General features: G+C 43.0%; 1 protein-coding gene across 1 annotated transcript; it reads right to left on the bottom strand.

The window, feature by feature from the left end:
- Positions 1-1,530: 1,530 nt before the first annotated feature.
- Positions 1,531-18,564, bottom strand: LOC124269657 (ceramide kinase-like). Its single transcript, XM_046704694.1, has 14 exons — positions 18,492-18,564; positions 18,253-18,411; positions 10,129-10,344; positions 8,083-8,205; positions 7,820-7,883; positions 6,977-7,110; positions 6,600-6,674; positions 6,360-6,509; positions 6,073-6,163; positions 5,842-5,879; positions 5,150-5,343; positions 4,804-5,003; positions 3,904-3,983; positions 1,531-2,350 (listed from the first exon to the last, which is right to left on the bottom strand). Exons 2-13 carry the CDS (start codon positions 18,404-18,406, stop codon positions 3,917-3,919), a joined length of 1,506 nt encoding a protein of 501 aa, XP_046560650.1. The 5' UTR covers positions 18,407-18,411; positions 18,492-18,564; the 3' UTR covers positions 1,531-2,350; positions 3,904-3,916.
- Positions 18,565-19,737: the final 1,173 nt, after the last annotated feature.

Below are 19,737 nucleotides of genomic sequence, written 5' to 3'. Positions count from 1 at the left end.
TTTGGTTGTAACGAGCTGTAAGCCGTGATATCGTGCTCAGACTAACATTCACACGGCTGGCAACAGAAGATTGGTAATCTCCAGCGTGCATTCTTTCAGTGGCGATGTTCCGTGTCGCAGCGTCAAGACGTGGCGTAGTGATTTAACCTTGAAACTCCTTCAAAACGAATGCCGATTTCCGAAAATACTCGTGTGCTCTTTGCTGCACAATTTCAACTGGAAGGTGATTTCTGTTGCGTTGTGGTGATGCCTTTTTAATCCTTGTAAAGAATCTCATCAAAGTTAACATTTTCAGGTAAAGTCGAGTTTTTACTTGTGCAATTGGTTAAAATCATGTTATCAACAGAATTGTTACATATTTTGACGATTGTTTGAACACAATAGGTAATTGATAGATTTAAAAAAATACAAAACGCCTATATGCGTTTCATTTTTTGGATAGTATATTTAAATAGCTTCAAATGGTAAACCTGGTATCCAAATGGTTCCATATTTAGTACATGTTTCGATGTTACCTTTTGAAGACGATATAATTATAATGTCAGACACTACAAAGACAGGTAAATATGTTCTTGAACTCTTTGTTTCGCAGATACAACCAGTCATATTGGCTCTCGATTATTGGGGTTTTAACGTTTACTGTTTGGAGACGGTTCACTCATTTAGCATGTGAATATGTCCCGCATGTTGGATTCGCTACTACAATTAGTACGGCTTATAGTGAATCTGGTTGATACCCATTGAGTATCATTTCGCAGATTACATGTCACACTTCTGGTGAACATTGTCGCCCTTAAAAGTTAACATGCTTTTACATTCAGGTAGCATGGTTAGGAACACATGGTAATACATCCAGGGGTGACTACCTTTAGTATGTCTGTATGGCGTGGCTGATTCAGGTGTGACACTCTACCTTCTGTCTATCTGTATGACATTGCTCATTCAGGGGTGACTCTCTACCTTCTGTCTATCTGTATGACATGGCTGATCTAGGGGTGACTCTCTATCTTCAGGCTAGCTGTATGACACGGCTGATCTAGGAGTGACTTTCTATATTCAGTCTAACTGTATGACATAATTGATCTCCTACCTTCAATCCATCTGTATGATGTGGCTGATTATGCCAATTCACGAAATACTTGGCTACCAGATAAACCTGAGACATTTTCCTGTTATATTATTCAAAATCTCTGAGAATTGGTTATGCACCTTTAATAACAAGTTTTGATTTTGACGATTTCATCAGGCACGTCTGAGGTGTTGGATGCGTGTATCTTTACCAAAACGGTTCTTGTAAAAGAAATGTTTCGTGCAAACTCCTTAATATGTAAAAAAGTAAGGAACTATGAATGTAAATATCAGGTTTCGTCACAAAGACGTTTGATCACAGGTGATAAAAGGCTCTAGTTATATGGTTAACTCTACGTGTCTCCAAACAGAAAAAACAATTACAGTGAATGTTGAATGGAACCCACGTGATTGGGATTACTTCATCTAAATTGCAATCATGATTGTATTAATTATCAACTGTTAATTTCCCTACGTAATCAGTCTACATATTGATAAGCTAGAGTACATCACACATCGCAGAGGTATATACAAACATGTATCTGTCTATACGAAATGACAAATGACAGTAAAGTATTATTTTCTTCATCGGTTAATTTCTATAATTCCCTTGCTACATATTGATAAGCTAGAGTACGTTACACATGTACAGATGTATACCAAAATGTATGTGTCTATACGCAATGACAACTAACATAGAAGTTAAATTAAGACTATAGGTGGAATACTACTGAGTGCGGCATAAAACGAAACTCACTCACTCCTAATGTAAAACAAATAAATTTGAAGAAACGCCCGCAACCCTTAATGTTAAAATTTCTTTTTATATTTTATATTTCTTTTTTACATTTTAAACTATACGTAATAGAATTTACACTTCCTTCAACTTTTTGCGTTTTCTCAGAAGCTGCAGACAGTTACAGGTGTTATGTAAGTCGTCATTACTAACATACCACAGAGCCTAGCGGTAGGGTGTTTATGGAAAATATAACAGTCAAGCGATTTTGCTTCAGAATTCTGAAAACATGTAAAATCGCAAACCTTATGTCATCGCAAGGTGTTTGTCTCAGTGACAATTCTGGCATTGTTTGTATTTTGGTTGTTGTTTTGTAATTAAAAAAACAAAACAAAACAAAACCCACAAAAACATCTGGTTTTGCAGCCAAAGTTCTGGCTAACGCAGTTACGAAACGTGAGGGAGCAACTGTACAGCAGCGATGTCACTATGAAAACACTCGTTTGGTGATAAAGCTCAGACACATTCCTTGTGGCAATGTCGTTCCTGAAACCAAATAGAGAAACAAATCGGTGTCAAGAGAAAGAAATGGGTATCAAGTCCTGTAACAAAAAACTTGATTAATAAAGTTGCAAATCCCAACGTTTTTCTACAATGTTTTGCTCACATGCTCGGATTTTGTGTTCATAGTTGCACAAGAATATATGAGCCACTGACTGTAATACAATCAACTGTCTGATCCGTCACACAACGTTACAATCAACTGTCCAATACGACCCACAAGGTTACAACCAACTGTCTGATCCGTCACACAAGGTTACAATCAACTGTCTGATCCGTCACACAACGTTACAATCTACTGTCCAATACGACCCACAAGGTTACAATCAACTGTCTGATCCGTCACACAACGTTACAATCAACTGTCCAATACGACCCACAAGGTTACAATCAATTGTCTGATCCGTCACACCTTACAATCAACTGTCTGATCCGTCACACAACGTTACAATCAAATGTCCAATACGACCCACAAGGTTACAATCAACTGTCTGATCCGTAACACAACGTTACAATCAACTGTCTGATCCGTCACACAACGTTACAATCAACTGGCTGATCCGTCACACAACGTTACAATCAACTGGCTGATCCGTCACACAACGTTACAATCAACTGTCCAATACGACCCACAAGGTTACAATCAACTGTCTGATCCGTCACACAACGTTACAATCAACTGTCTGATCCGTCACACAAGGTTACAATCAACTGTCTGATCCGTCACACAACGTTACAATCAAGTGTCTGATCCGTCACACAACGTTACAATCAACTGTCCAATACGACCCACAAGGTTACAATCAACTGTCTGATCCGTAACACAACGTTACAATCAATTGTCTGATCCGTCACACAACGTTACAATAAACTGTCCAATACGACCCACAAGGATACAATCAACTGTCTGATCCGTCACACAACGTTACAATCAACTGGCTGATCCGTCACACAACGTTACAATCAACTGTCTGATCCGTCACACAAGGTAACAATCAATTGTCTGATCCGTCACACAAGGTTACAATCAACTGTCTGATCCGTCACACAAGGTAACAATCAAGTGTCTGATCCGTCACACAACACGTGTCACTAATGCTGAAAGGGTCGTTGTCGGCCCGGGTACTACAATAATGTATACTAGGTACGTTTCTGTACGCAGTTATGTATACAGTTATAGTTATAAATGTGTACAAACTGTACACAGTGTGATCCGTCACACAAGGGTTGCACGCGTCACTGAGTGATACGGTCTATTGTCTGATATCCGTCACGCTAGGTGATGAATGCTACTGACTCGGTGATACAATCAACTGCCTGATCCGTCTCACCTGGTTACACGTGTCACTGACTCGGTAATACGTCTGATATCCATCAGTCTAGGTTATGCGAACCTCGGTAATACGGTTAACTATTCACACCCATCATGCTAGCATACACTAACCCCCGACTAGGTGACACGGTCAACTGTTTGATGTCTATCACACTGTGGAGTCATTGTTCGGTGCTTTAGGTCACAAAGACTATACAATACTTACGTAAGTCCGGTATTCAGCACAAAGATGGTTCCAAAGCAGCACGCTTTGCACAAAAGAATTCTGTGACATTTCTCCGATTCCTGGAAAGAAAAGCACTATTGTGCTGTACAGACGCCTGCGATGAAGCAGTTCCTGAACGATAAATGATATCAGCTCAACAAGAGGGATTAAGTTTGAAGATACATGGCTACAGTTCAGATATTAAATGTGTGGAAGCTGGTGTGCCCCAAGGTTCCGTTTTAGGACCTCTTCTGTTCATTATCTGTATTAATGATATTGTTGATGGTATAGATAGCAACATCCGCCTTTTTACGGACGATACATCGACATATTTTATAACAAATGATCATATTACAAATTAATTATAATAATGATTTGTCAAAAATTTCAGACTGGGCTAAATAGTGGCAAGTTTGTTTTAATCGTAGCAAGACTGAGAGTATAACAATCACTCGAAAAACGCCAAAACTATGTCATACTGAATTTATTAATGAATAGTGAAACTATTAAAGAAGTTGAAAACCATAAACACTCAGGTATTACACTTCAAAGCGAATGTTCTTGGGAAGTGCATATTAGTGACATGAAAATGAAAATTAGTCCAATGATCAATTGTCTGAGAAGTTTAAAATACCGTTCCGACACGTATCGGAAACATCAAGATGTTTTGGTTGACACATGTCATCGAATCCAAATTGCGCAGATCGATGCTCATGCTGTCGATCATTCGATTGTCTGGTCCAGGCTCGATTATTTACCGATCGCTGGAATATTGCTGAATGCGGCGTAAAACAAAAGTCAATCACTCACTCGTTAAACATTACCTTGTCACCATGGAAGCTGCACATTTATGTTACATTTTTGACAGGCCTTTCTTTTCAACATGGAGTACAGTAATACCTGACAACCATGGATGAGGTTTCCATGGGTCGAACCTCTCCATCCAGAAAGACCAGCTGCTGGTCCTTCCTCCTCTCCTCCTCCCTGGAACTGCGAGAGTCCCCATGTCCGTTAGTGGCAGTGTCGGACTCTCTCAGACTAAACCTGAACTCCTTCACGTAATGCTCCTCGATATTGTCAGCGTTGCACTGCAGCACATCCTGGAAACACAAGACCCGTCACGACAACACGGTCATAAACACAGAACAGTAGACACGTTAATACCTTTAATATCTCTATACATCTTGTCTTGTTGAAGTACATAGAAATATGGGGCGATTCCGACATCCAGCATCAGGCAGCTTACCAGATCGCCTTCCCTATTAGAGATTCCCAGCATCCACTTCAGGTAGGATAACTTGCTCGATTGTTTCTCCAGAAACATGTTCATACCAGCGCCACTCTGACCCCAATGTAAGACCCCAGGCTTGCCCTCTACCCTGTAGAATCCACCAGGAAAGCTGTTGATCCCCGTGAAGGTGCCAGAGAACTTGACCCAGCCTACAAAACACCCAAGACAAACCGACAAATGAATTCACACTGGCCACATGATTAACTAGTTAGTCTTCACAACAACTATTTGGAACTATCCGCCATCCTTGTGAGTGAACGTCATCGAATGATGGATGCACGAGGAATTATCTTTGCATCTGAGGATTCCTTCAGGAATCGCTCCTCTGGGAACGCTTAATTTTGACACTGGCTTCAAGGCAAAGTTGAAAGAATGCTTTCACGACCCTCTGCACTCCAAGCTGGGCAGTGAACGTTTCATGTGTATCCATGTGTATATTAATTGCATCGTGTATAGCCGATGCTTGCTCACTAAATTCTCTGCCTTGTGTGTTTCCTTCATAAGTTCATACCTCCATAATAAAGTGGTTATATATATGTTATACAGTAGAGACGCGTTGAAGTCATTGACGTACTTGAACCAGTTATGCTCACTGAGATGGAAACTGATAATGTGACCTATTTAACACCTTTCTACGGTATATTCACCTTCTGTATCTGTGTTCCTCGCCATGTCTTCCGCCGCGCTGGTAGAACACAGTAGACAGGTTAGTTATTGATCCGTATTTCAGTTACACTGATAACATTTAAAAAACCCTTTCAGTTTCATCATATAATACGGATAAAATTTTATGTTAAAAAATGTGAAATAGTTTATTCACCCCTCCCTCCCTACCTCACTCCAAACCCCGACCTCCAGGCCCCGTGCCTACCACCTACCGGAGGTGTTTGTCTGGTCTAGCAGTGGGCAAATATTCCCCCTCAACAATGAACTCCCGCTTCCCCGTAAACAGACCTCGAAACGCACCCACTGAAACACAGAACAAACTGAAGAAATAACGGTGAATAACGCATGTTATTGTTTCGTGGGTCGAGATGGTTGATTTATGAATGATTCAGTCGGTTTATTTAGTTGCTTCTTTTTGTTCAAGGTTACTATAGGGACAGAAGAAACTCCCGGAGCCACGGGTGTTATTGCCCTCTATGTATGAATTGACGATGCTCACCCAGGTAACGGTAAGTCTTGAGCCACCGGTGTTCATCTGCGTGCTGGAACAGATCAGCCCAGAATCCATACCCCGTGGCAAACCCTGCATATCCAACCAATGGGCCGGCCGATCCGTGGACGCTTACAATATTCAAATACTGTTTCTCGCCTGAAAATTCCAAGAGAAGACCGTAGCTTGTTGCTTATATTTAGGAAAGATAGTTGCTTATTAGACTGAGCCAGACAGTAGCTGCCTCACCTCTCACAACCGCTAACGTAGCTGTCTCCAGGTCCGTACATCCATGACACGCCATGGAGATTCCGTTACCCGAGCCTGAAGAATTGTAGCATATAATGGCATCAATGTTTGTCCAGTTTTCCGTTGTTGAAATATTGTATATATCATATGAAATACATGTCCCACTTCGTACTTACTATCACAAAACATGTCGTGCTTTGGAACCCATTGAGCTGATACCTTCTTCATTGCCAAAGTCTCTGTGATAACGGAATGTATATCCATTCTTTTCTTGTGAGTCTCAGAGTTCATCATTCAACCCTCGTACACCAATTACAGTGTAGCCATGTTACGTATCACTTAAGAGGTGATAATCCCAGCTGTCGTCATTCTCCTACCTGTGGGCAGAGCGCCCAGTGTGATGGGTAAGGGTTTTAGTTCCACGTCAGGATCATTGAAGTCGACATTGAATCGGGTGATCAACCCCTGGATAACCTCCTGCATCAGGCCATCCCCTCCGGACACGATCAACCTGTGCGAGAAGTGGTCAAACCATCTCTGATGCTCTACACCGTGAAACACAATGTTAGGGACGTGTTAGACGCCTGATAGTGCAGACGTCAATATTGATATGGGTTTGAGGTGAAATCCTTGTACCTTTTCGGGCTTAGCTCAAAAATGCGTTTAGAAAAGTAAGTAGGGCATTTGTTTCGTGCGTGCGTGTGCGTGCGTGCGCGCGCGCGTGTGTGTGAATACTCTTATTTTGTTTCTTCTAATTGTTCTACAATACCTCCACTGAGGCGCCACAATTCATTGTTCTAGAGCTACATTTCTTGGGTACACCAAGTATATATGATGGTGGGTTCGAGTGCAGGTTTGTCTTGCTTATGTTCTTGCATGGATCGTCAGAAGCATGTCTGTAGTTCTCCCCACAGTGATAAACAACTCGCACCACTTCGAGCTTCACTCCCAAGTCAAACTGACACGCTGTGATGTAACGGAAACAGTGTTGAAAGCAGCTTTAAACTTCACTCACCCCTACAGTATCATAGTTTGTGTTGCCAGGTTACATCTAGTCTGTCATACAGACCCTCAAACAAATATACCCAATGTAGCCCATGTAAGTCTAGAATGTGTGGCAAGGCTAGATTTCCACAGTTTAAAAACAAAATCTGAAAAATATGTTAATTTCAGAGACTAGCTGTTAGTCTAGGCTACATCGCACTGCTACTTTCAGTTACCCGTCCACATCAGTGACGTCATACGTCTTAGCGATTTCCTCTGCGTGACGAAATCTCTGTGTGACTGGAAAGCAAACAATATTACATATTTAATATCTTGTTCATATTTGTAACCGGTTGTTCGCAAATAATTGTTAAAAGGTTCTCAAAAGAGCCATAGTAAATACTTAAATTTCTTTCTACTTTACAAATACAGCTGAGTCGGGTATTCCTTGTGTATTCTCCTTGGACCAGTTGACCTGACTTTCACAAAGTACACTTACTTATAAGCTTGGCGTCAATTCCCGCCAGTTCAAAGAGTGGTCGAACAATAGCCTCGTACAGCTTTGCTCCTTTCTTCTGTCCCCCGATGGGGTTCACCAGAGTCAGCAGACATTTGGGACGACCTGACCGAATAAGACATGTAGCTTTGCAGGATTTAGAAAAAACCCACATCATCAGCCAACGATTAATAAAAACATGATTTCTATAAAGAAAGAACCATTCTTTACGGTTTCCTAAACTGAAACATTTGTTTCTTCAGGTGTCCTGACTCTACCTAACAGGTACGAAAGTATCCGCTAAACTGTCCAGTCAGTCCTTTAGTTGTTCCGCCTGTACTCACCATGACCAGTTTTATCTGCTACACTGTCCAGCCATTCCTGCAGATGTCCCGCCTGTACTCACCATGACCAGTTTTATCTGCTACACTGTCCAGCCAGTCCTTCAGTTGTCCCGCCTGTACTCACCATGACCAGTTTTATCTGCTACACTGTCCAGCCATTCCTGCAGATGTCCCGCCTGTACTCACCATGACCAGTTTTATCTGCTACACTGTCCAGCCAGTCCTTCAGTTGTCCCGCCTGTACTCACCATGACCAGTTTTATCTGCTACACTGTCCAGCCAGTCCTTCAGCTGTCCCGCCTGTACTCACCATGACCAGTTTTATCTGCTACACTGTCCAGTCATTCCTTTAGTTCTTCCGCCTGTACTCACCATGACCAGTTTTATCTGCTACACTGTCCAGTCATTCCTTTAGTTGTTCCGCCTGTACTCACCATGACCAAATTTATCCGCTACACTGTCCAGCCATTCCTTCAGCTGTCCCGCCTGTACTCACCATGACCAGTTTTATCTGCTACACTGTCTAGTCATTCCTTTAGTTCTTCCGCCTGTACTCACCATGACCAGTTTTATCTGCTACACTGTCCAGTCATTCCATTCCTGTACTCAGTTGACCAGTTTTACTCTACACCGTCCAGTCAGTTTTATAGTTGTTCCAGCTACTCACCATGTCCAGCTACATGTCCAGCCATTCCTTCAGCTGTCCCGCCTGTACTCACCATGACCAGTTTTATCACCTACACTGTCCAGCCATTCCTGTCCAGCCATTGTCCCGCCTGTACTCACCATGACCAGTTTTATCTGCTACACTGTCCAGTCATTCCTTTAGTTGTTCCGCCTGTACTCACCATGACCAGTTTTATCTGCTACACTGTCCAGCCATTCCTTCAGTTGTCCCGCCTGTACTCACCATGACCAGTTTTATCTGCTACACTGTCCAGCCATTCCTTCAGTTGTCCCGCCTGTACTCACCATGACCAGTTTTATCCGCTACACTGTCCAGCCATTCCTTCAGTTCTCCCGCCTGTACTCACCATGACCAGTTTTATCAGCTACACTGTCCAGCCATTCCTTCAGTTGTCCCGCCTGTACTCACCATGACCAGTTTTATCTGCTACACTGTCCAGCCATTCCTTTAGTTGTCCCGCCTGTACTCACCATGACCAGTTTTATCTGCTACACTGTCCAGCCAGTCCTTTAGTTCTTCCGCCTGTACTCACCATGACCAGTTTTATCTGCTACACTGTCCAGCCAGTCCTTCAGCTGTCCCGCCTGTACTCACCATGACCAGTTTTATCACTTACACTGTCCAGCCATTCCTTCAGCTGTCCCGCCTGTACTCACCATGACCAGTTGTATCTGCTACACTGTCCAGCCATTCCTTCAGTTGTCCCGCCTGTACTCACCATGACCAGTTTTATCTGCTACACTGTCCAGCCAGTCCTTCAGTTGTCCCGCCTGTACTCACCATGACCAGTTTTATCTGCTACACTGTCCAGCCAGTCCTTCAGTTGTCCCGCCTGTACTCACCATGACCAGTTTTATCTGCTACACTGTCCAGCCAGTCCTTCAGCTGTCCCGCCTGGACTCACCATGACCAGTTTTACCTGCTACACTGTCCAGCCATTGCCGCCTGTACTCACCATGACCAGTTTTACCTGCTACACTGTCCAGCCATTCCTTCAGTTGTCCCGCCTGGACTCACCATGACCAGTTTTATCTGCTACACTGTCCAGCCATTCCTTCAGCTGTCCCGCCTGTCCGATGAACGTAACGTGTTTGTGTCTGAGGATGTTGATCTTCTGATGTTCTATGTAATGTAGGGTAAATCTGTCCTCCTCCGGCGCCACTCCCACTCTCGCCTTCACGCCCGGCCCCCGGGAGACCCCGCCCTGGTAGGCAGTGATGACGTCATCCCAGTCTACATGACAGTATAAAACAAGTATTTAATGTGATAAAATGGATTCTGTGCAACCACAGTAGTTAAGTCTTAAATTATTTGTATCAGATTTTTACTTGAAACTGTTTACTTGTCTATGTGACTGTCTAGTCCTGTGTTGCTGTGCCCCAGTTGGGTACATTACATTCTCCCAACATTCTCCACTGTCATGAATAACAAAATTTACTCATGAAGCTCCAGAGAGTACAAAATGCCTCAGCTCGCTGCAAGGAAACATCCAATATAGCACCAATATTGATGAATCTCCTTTGGCTCCCAGTACAAGCTAGAATCGAGTTCAAAGTTCTATCCTTGACATACAGATGTTACCATGACGTTGCACCAGCATATCTGAAAGAACTTCTCCAGAAATATACTTCAAGCAACCATCTGAGATCCAATATCAACTTCTACTAACCATCCCTCAGATCAATCTCAAATCCTTCGGCCAGAGATCATTCTCATTCTGTGCTCCTTCTCTCTGGAATACTCTTACTTTTGATATCAAAATCTCCATATCTTTAGCTGTCTTCAAGTCCAAACTTAAAACCATCTCTTCTCTTAGTACTACCCTTGAGACATCTGCGCGTTGAGCAATCGTAACAGATGGAAAATAGCGGGTAACAAATGCACATAATGATAATATCATTTATTACAGTAACCTACTGGGCCTTGTTGCAAGGATTAAAGCTTCCAACATGCAGCTTGGTATGACGCTCTTCACAACATTGGACGAATGGACGGTTTAGGATACTTGCCACCTTGCCATCTCCTCGGCCGCTATGACCCTCTGGCCAACTGAAGACGGCATCAGAAAATCACTGAAGGAACGTGCAGTTATGCATACGCTATGTATGTTGGTTACGAATTACTTGGGTGTACATTGTCGTTATAAGTATTTTCTATCATACATTTTTAATATCCATTAACAGACAACAGGATCATAAGCTTAAGAAGTTAATTTATTAAAAAATATATGAGCGTATGTTTGTTGAATGTTCAGTGTTTCATCGAGCTTAAGGTATGAGGTGTTTTCCGAATTGAATCGCAGAGGTTCACCCAGAGGTTGGTCATTAAATGACTACCCAAACTCAATGAATCATAAGTTAATCATATTTACACTTACAGTTTCAGGTTTGCCTTAAAGACAAAACTGGCAATACAATGGGTCCGTCGCAGCAGCAATAAGTTACAGACCCTTGGGTTAAGGTAAGTGCACATACGAATGTTCAGAATATTGCCACAGTTGCTTGTCTAGATAGAGACTCGTCCCTGTGTTTGAAAATAACGTTGGCCGCTGTCAAGATATATTCTCTAAAAAGCTGTCTGGCAGTGATCGTGTCAAAGAAATTCTGCTTTCAGGAAACATTTGGGCAAATGTTCTAAAGTAACAAGCCATACTTAGAACTAAGCTTGTCGGAACTAAAACGTTTGTAATATCTTCAACGTTTGCATTGATAATTGTCTGTCATACAGATCCTGAAACAAATATATTTAAGAAAGCCCATGCAAGTCTAGAATACGTGGTAAGTCTAGTCTGAAAATGAAGAAAGTCTCCGGGCTCCATTTCTATGTATTTTACGATTATTTTTATGAACAGGTTTATTTTCTGCAAAATATGTTCATTTCAGAAACTAGATCTTAGTCTACATTGATAAGACAGAGCCAGTTTTCGAGAAAGAGTCCTCTCGTTCCATATAAGTACAACAGAGGCAGGTGCTGTCAGGTGTGGGTACTCACTGTCACTTGGTGGTATGGTACCTGGTAGGATATATCCCCTGGTATTCTGTTTAAACAGGCAGGTGTTCAGTTTCTAATATAACACACGGTGGGTGTAGTCTCTCACTTCTGGAAAGGTTTCATTCAGAAATCATGATAGCATGTGGATGAGTATCTCGATTGCGAGAGATATCAGCTGAAACAATCTGCAAACTGAACACACAGACGCACGCGCACACACACACACACACACACACACACACACACACACACACACACACACACACACACACACACACACACACACACAAACAAACAAACATCGTTATGGTAAATGGTACATTCCAAAAGATGTATTGATTTGAAATATACTACCTTTCAAAAGTTTAGACTCACTTTAAACACTCACTATATGTTATGGATATATACTGAGTCAAAAATGAAACTTCACAAAATGTAATTTGAAAAATAATGAATAATTTTTCTCTGATGATACATCTATGTATCCGAAATGGGATCCCTATCTTTCGACTCCAGAAAAACGTTAGCAAAACCCCCTCAAACCTCAAGTATTGAAAAAAACACTTTTAAACCACAGTTCTAACGGTACTTGAAATGCCACGATTGTCAAATGTGCAACGTGAACGTGCCGTTGGCATGATGCAAGCGGGAAGATCAGTTATTGACGTCGCAAGAGCAATGGGATGCAGCCGTCGTACTGTGTATGACTTGCGAGGTCGTCTACAACAAACTGGCACCACTTCTGATCGCCCAAGGTCGGGTCGTCCACGTGTGACGTCACGAGCAGAAGACCGTCAAATCGTCCTACGTCACCTACGTGACAGATTTCTGCTGGCTACACGAACCAGGGCTGAGATGTTTAGAGGTCGACTGTCCTCACAGACCATTCGAAATCGGTTGCGGGCTGCCAATCTCCATTCTCGACGTCCATATCGTGGGCCAATATTGACGCCGTTTCATCAACGTCAACGTCTGCTGTGGGCCCAACGTCACCTCCGATGGTCCCAGAGAGACTGGAATCGAGTCGTCTTTAGCGATGAATCCAGGTTTACCCTCAGATTCGCGGACGGCAGGCATAGAGTCTGGAGACGACGTCGTGAACGGTATGCCCAATGTTGTGTACAGGAAGTCGACAGATTCGGGGGCGGAAGTTGCATGGTGTAGGGTGCTTTCTGTGGGAACAACCGTTCCCGACTTCTGGTCATCCGTGGAAACCTCACAGCTGCTGCTTACCGCGACCAGGTGCTCACCCCTGAACTCGTTTCTTTCATGGCGGCTTATGGCCCAGGTCTACAGTTCCAGCATGATAATTCTCGGCCGCATACCGCGATGTTGACACGAAATTTCCTTCAAAACGCTGGAATCAACGTCATGGACTGGCCATCGAGGTCCCCTGACCTTAATCCAATAGAGCACGTTTGGGATGCACTTGGGAGAAGGCTTCGTGGTCTTAGGAACCAACCTCAGAATTTGCAGGAACTTGGCGCTGCCTTGCAAGAGCAATGGCGCAGAATCCCCAACCACGTGCTCACAAGCATCAGGCAGTCGATGAGGAGACGGTGTTTGGCAGTGGTGAATGCGCGGGGCGGCCATAGGAGACGGTGTTTGGCAGTGGTGAATGCGCGGGGCGGCCATACACGATATTGAACTGAGAAATTTCGCATTTTTATTCTTGTGACTTGACATTCTGTATACCCCTGTTTTGGAACGGCGGTGTAGCCTAATGGAACTGATTATGGCACTGTCAGTGTATCGAGTACATCACACAGATCTCAGCAATGACATAATAACAATTTAACCATCTTACCATCTCTTGTTCTTTTATAGTGCCCTGAAGAAAGAATGTGAAGTTTCTTTTTTTTGACTCAGTATATATGTGGTTACATCGAAGATTGATTTCTCCACTAACTTTGAGGAACCAACTGCAAAGCTTATGCAGATGAATTGCACGAGGATCATGTATCAAATTGCTGAAAAGCATGTGCAAATATCGTGCATGTGAAGTTTTGTCACAAATTCGCCAATTTTAACTGATTTTTATCATTTATTGAATTCATGACACTAATCTTTTCAACGTTACGAATCTGTTTTACAATACATCAGTTCATGTGTAAACAGTACCTTTAAACAGTATGGAATATTTTGCAAAATCTGGTTTAGAACAGTTGCCTGAAGTAAGTTGCTATATTTACACTAGTGAGTCTACACTTTTTGAATGGAAGTATATAACCACAGTTTATTGAGTTTTGAACTGGGTAACTTGTTGCCATATTGTAATCTTCACTGGAAAAAATATATCATCAGAGTTTTAACAACCTGGAGATTCTTTTCTCTAGTCTAACCAAGTATTAAAAGTCTTGGCAATGAAAATAAGTTCACAAACCCATATTTCCACGACAGACACAATATTCTCGAGGACGATTGCATCCTCGTATGACGAACTCGATAACGGGCGCTTAAGACCTGCGGTGTATCACAGCACTGCTTTCCTAATACATGAAGATGAAGCGTTATGCCTTGGACTTAAACACACCCCTAACACTGGAAGCACTTAATGTTGTCTTGTCGAGGTGTCCACAGCTCAGAAAGCATTTATTTACCTGAAATAAATCTTCTAATCTGATTACTGGATAATGTTGTATTTGATCAGATGTTTCTCATATCGTAGAGTACCATGTTATTTCTCGATTGTTTTCATGAATGGCTTACAAATATACAAATCAGACAACTATACCTGTTATCCTAGAAGACCGCGGTATCCATTGATCTGTCTAATTACCAAGTTCATACTCGATCTGCTAAAACAACGCTGACATGAAGTTCGACCCTTGATCAAATAGAGCCACTTTCGGTAAACCAATCATTGTGGAAAACGTAATACCTGGGTTGTCAGTTTTCCTCAATTACATGCCATCCAAAAAACTGGTTGAAAACGCACATGAGTGTCAACCATGTTAACCAGTCTCTGTTCCAGGCAAGGGCCCACAACAGCCTATAACAGCCTCAATGTAGGACTCTTCCAAAGCTGGTATGGGTTTCAAAGGGGCAAAGAATTTGAAACACATAATGCCTGAAATTACCAGCAAGACATGACATCATATTTGGTTGAAATCATCTGGAAGATCTTGTTAGCCATTAAGATCATCTGGACATATACCTGGAATTGCTTCTTGGGTCGATTCAGTGCTCTCTTACACATGGATCAGCCAAAACCCTTGGCCGTTCTAAATACTTTTCAACAAGCATATCAACACGTTGAACTGGGATATTGGCTAGTTGTGAAAATGCAAGTACAATAATGTACTGATCTCACATTTTCAGTCACATTTAAGAAACTCTGTTTTACAATATTTATTCCCTCAAAAAGATTTTTCACACTCCATATGACAGGTGCTGATTTCACAGTAATCCTGTGTAAATCATGGTATTGGTAGACGATCACAAGCAAATAGTCAGCACATATATATCATATCCCAGAGGAGCCCTCAGCATCTGTGTTCGATTATTTCCAAATTGAAGAGCCAAGTTTTGCCAAGGAATCAGTTTGCACATATTTATATTGTGACATCTGTTTATGAGCACACCAGATCAACGAAGTATCATTAAATACTCATACACTCACTGGTCCAGTTGGTGGCTTACAACAGGACAGATTCCGTGTTTGAATCTAGAATAGTCTTGGTGGCTGGGTAGAATTTGGTATTTCCAGATACATGTACACATAGATCTCACAAGCGCACTTGGCATCTGAATCAATCTTGTTATAATTATATACTCTCCCAAAAAGGAAACGCATATAGGAATTTCAAATGTATTTTTATGTCTATTTTGAAACATCTTGTAGGCTTTATGAGTCAATGAAATATAGCGAAATTGCACACTGGGAATGCAGACTTATCCGTCTTTGGCACCAACTCGAGGAAAGTCAGTTTGAGTGTCACATGGAGAGGTGTGGTGGCGCTGAAGTCAATGCCTCGTGTAACCACCGTGGGCATCCAGAACTGCACGGCATCGCCTCGGCATCGAACGAATAAGTATCAGAATCTCGTGTTGCCCAGTCGCAGCCCACTCTGCCTATAGTGCCTGTGCGAGTTGCTGATGTGTCTGGGGCTGAGGGTTACGGCGTCGCACCCGTCTGCCCAGGGCATCCCACAGATGTTCGATCGGGTTTAAGTCCGGTGATCTTGAGGGCCAGGGGAGCACATTGATGTTGTGGTTCTGGAGGAAGTCTCTAGTGTGACGTGCTGTGTGGGGCCTGGCATTGTCCCGTTGAAACAACTCCCTCTGGCGATCAATGATTGGAAGGAGGTGTGGGCGTAGGATTTCGTCACAGTACCGTTGAGCTGTCAGGTTGCCCTGGATCATCACCAAATCACTTCTCCTACTGCAGGTGATCGCTCCTCACATCATAACACTTTCCCGGCCGAATCTGTCCACCTGGGGAACGCAAGCGTCGGCGAAACGTTCACGTCGACGTCTGTACACCCGCATTCTTCCATCGCGTCGTTCCAATAGAAATCGTGATTCATCACTGAACCAGATTCTACGCCAATTCGGTAGGTTCCAGGCCTGAACGTTGGTGCACCATTGAACTCGATGTCGACGATGTTGTTGTCGAAGCACAGGGCCAAAATAAGGTCTTCTGGCACGTAAACCAGCCTCTCTCAACCTGTTCCTGACGGTCTGTGCAGAAAGCCTCCTCAATCCGGGTATTTGTCGAGCGGTACTGGTCGCCGTAGCTGTTCGATGACGCAGGTGATGTACCCGGATGTAGCGATCCTGTGCCGCAGTGGTCGCTCGAGGTCGCCCACTACGAGGGGCATCTGCTACCGCATTCGGCCGGCGATATCTCTCCCAGAGCCGTGAAATGGTGCTTGGTGAACATTCATGCGTCGGGCAACTGCACGTTGAGACTGACCAGCTTCAAGCAAACCAAAGCCGGTTGGCTTCACTTAGACGTGGCATTTTGCGTTCGTCAACAATATTCCAAATACAGTGAATAATCGACAGACAGCGATCAACCTTTTATACCCATCATTGAGACTTTCACGTGCATTGCATGTGAATTGTGTATTCTGTGACACTACACGCCGAAATTGAAAATCATGCTGTTAAATACGGGTATTTTACGGATGGTGCGTTTTGTTGTGATGTTTCAAAACATAAACACCATAGGACTCATAAACAGAGCAAAACCTTTTGTAAAATGAATCACGTTTTAATCCATTGCTACATGAAATTGCTATTTTCATGATGCGTTTCTTTTTTGGGAGAGTATATGTAACACCAGTCTTCCAAAACCTGTTCCACCCAGAAGCTTCTCTCGAATGATCAAGTCTGCCATAATTATGTATACAAACAAGGGCAGATAACGCTATAATAAGTTTAGTACTAAACCATTCTTTATACGAAGTTGTCGACTGCCAGTCAGCTAAGTGTTTTCCTCCCACTAATAATTACTACACATCCAGGTTAGAGTTTTCCTTTTAAGCTGCCCGTAATAACTGGTGTAACATTTCTGACATTTGGTGCAGAAAATACCGTCATTGAAATCAGTTCTTACAAGTAAATATGTCAACTATTTGATGATTACTAGAGTGAGTGAGTGAGTTTACTTTTACGCCGCACTCAGCAATGTTCCAGCTTTATGGCGGAGGTCTGTAAATAATCGAGTCTGGACCAGACAATCCAGTGATCTACAGCATGAGTATCGATCTGCGCAATTGGGAACCGATGACATGTGTCAACCAAGCCAGCGGGCCTGACCACCCGATCCCGTTAGTCGCCTGTTACGACAAGCATGGGTTACTGAAGATTCATTCTAACCCGGACCTTCACGGGTCGATGATTAATAGAAGCACATTTGACAATTTTGACAATTACAATCAATGACCAATGCAAAACAAGCTGCGCTTGTTCTAGATCAGGAAACATTAGTGTCCTACTGGGAATGGCCTATTTGTCCGTTTTATAGAAAACATGACCGCGAAATAAATTGTTTGGACAACCAATGGAATTCCGCTTGGCTGTGTCTGGTTCAGGTTTGAAGATGTGGCAGAAGCTAATATAAACATTGCTAACCATTGCATAACCCATATTACAGTCACCCTGGGCTGATACCTCGGAATATAACTCCTGCAATACACAAACCTGAAGTTTGATCCTGACCGTTCCAGGTGAGGCCTGAGTTTGTGGTCTGAAGTCTGACAGCTCTCCCAGACACAGTAAAGTCTCCACACAGAGGCACCCCTCGCGGATTCTCCTTGTCCTGCGACTCTGGGTCCCTGTGACCTGTGGACGCCATGGTCCCTGCGACACAGACAATGACTACAACTCATGATGTTATCACACCACAGATTTTACATTATACAGATGATCTACATATTTACCTGGGTGAAAAGTGAGTATATTTGCCTTAGTAAGAAAATACCGTTGATGCGTTAGGGAACAGTACTGGTAGTTCTAAGAAAAGAAAGTGAAAGTACCCACTACTATGAAACATACGTACAGATAAGGCCAGTGTTCATTACTGTGTTGGCTAGTACATTGTATAAACAGTGAAGCCTGTGCGAGATTTGGGCTTTTTTACCTATAGTGATTAGCAAACTGTTGACCCTCAGCCAGTACCAGGGACCCATTCACAAGTTTAATAAATTGTATTGTAGATGTATGTAAATGTCGGTTGTGTGTCACATGCTAACATGCTAGAACAATAACGGGCTGGTATTGGAATGTCGCCACATACCAACATGCTAGAACAATAGTGGGCTGGTATTGGAATGTCACAACATGCTAACATTCTAGAAACATAACGGGCTGGTATTGGAATGTTGCCACATGCTAACATGCTAGAACAATAGCGGGCTGGTATTGGAATGTCGCCACATACTAACATGCTAGAACAATAGTGGGCTGGTATTGGAATGTCGCCACATGCTAACATGCTAGAACAATAGCGGGCTGGTATTGGAATGTCGCCACATGCTAACATGCTAGAACAATAGCGGGCTGCTATTGGAATGTCGCCACATACTAACATGCTAGAACAATAGTGGGCTGGTATTGGAATGTCGCCACATGCTAACATTCTAGAAACATAGCGGGCTGGTATTGGAATGTTGCCACATGCTAACATGCTAGAACAATAGCGGGCTGGTATTGGAATGTCGCCACATACCAACATGCTAGAACAATAGCGGGCTGGTATTGGAATGTCGCCACATACTAACATGCTAGAACAATAGCGGGCTGGTATTGGAATGTCGCCACATACTAACATGCTAGAACAATAGCGGGCTGGTATTGGAATGTCGCCACATACTAACATGCTAGAACAATAGTGGGCTGGTATTGGAATGTCGCCGAATGCTAACATGCTAGAACAATGGTGGGCTGGTATTGAATGTCACCACATGCTAACATTCTAGAAACATAGCAGGCTGGTATTGAATGTTGCCACATGCAAACATGCTAGAACAAAAGCGGGCTGTTATTGAATGTCACCACATGCTAACATGCTAGAACAATAGCGGGCTGTTATTGAATGTCGCCACGCCAACATGCTAGAACAATAGCGGGCTGGTATACGAATGTCGCCGAATGCGAACATGCTAGAACAATAGTGGGCTGGTATTG

Source organism: Haliotis rubra, unplaced genomic scaffold (assembly GCF_003918875.1).
Source record: "Haliotis rubra isolate DU_JTF1 unplaced genomic scaffold, ASM391887v1 Scf1460, whole genome shotgun sequence".
Taxonomy (NCBI): domain Eukaryota; kingdom Metazoa; phylum Mollusca; class Gastropoda; order Lepetellida; family Haliotidae; genus Haliotis; species Haliotis rubra.
Note: the sequence above shows the minus strand (reverse complement) of the source record. Positions and strands in the feature narration are given on the sequence as shown.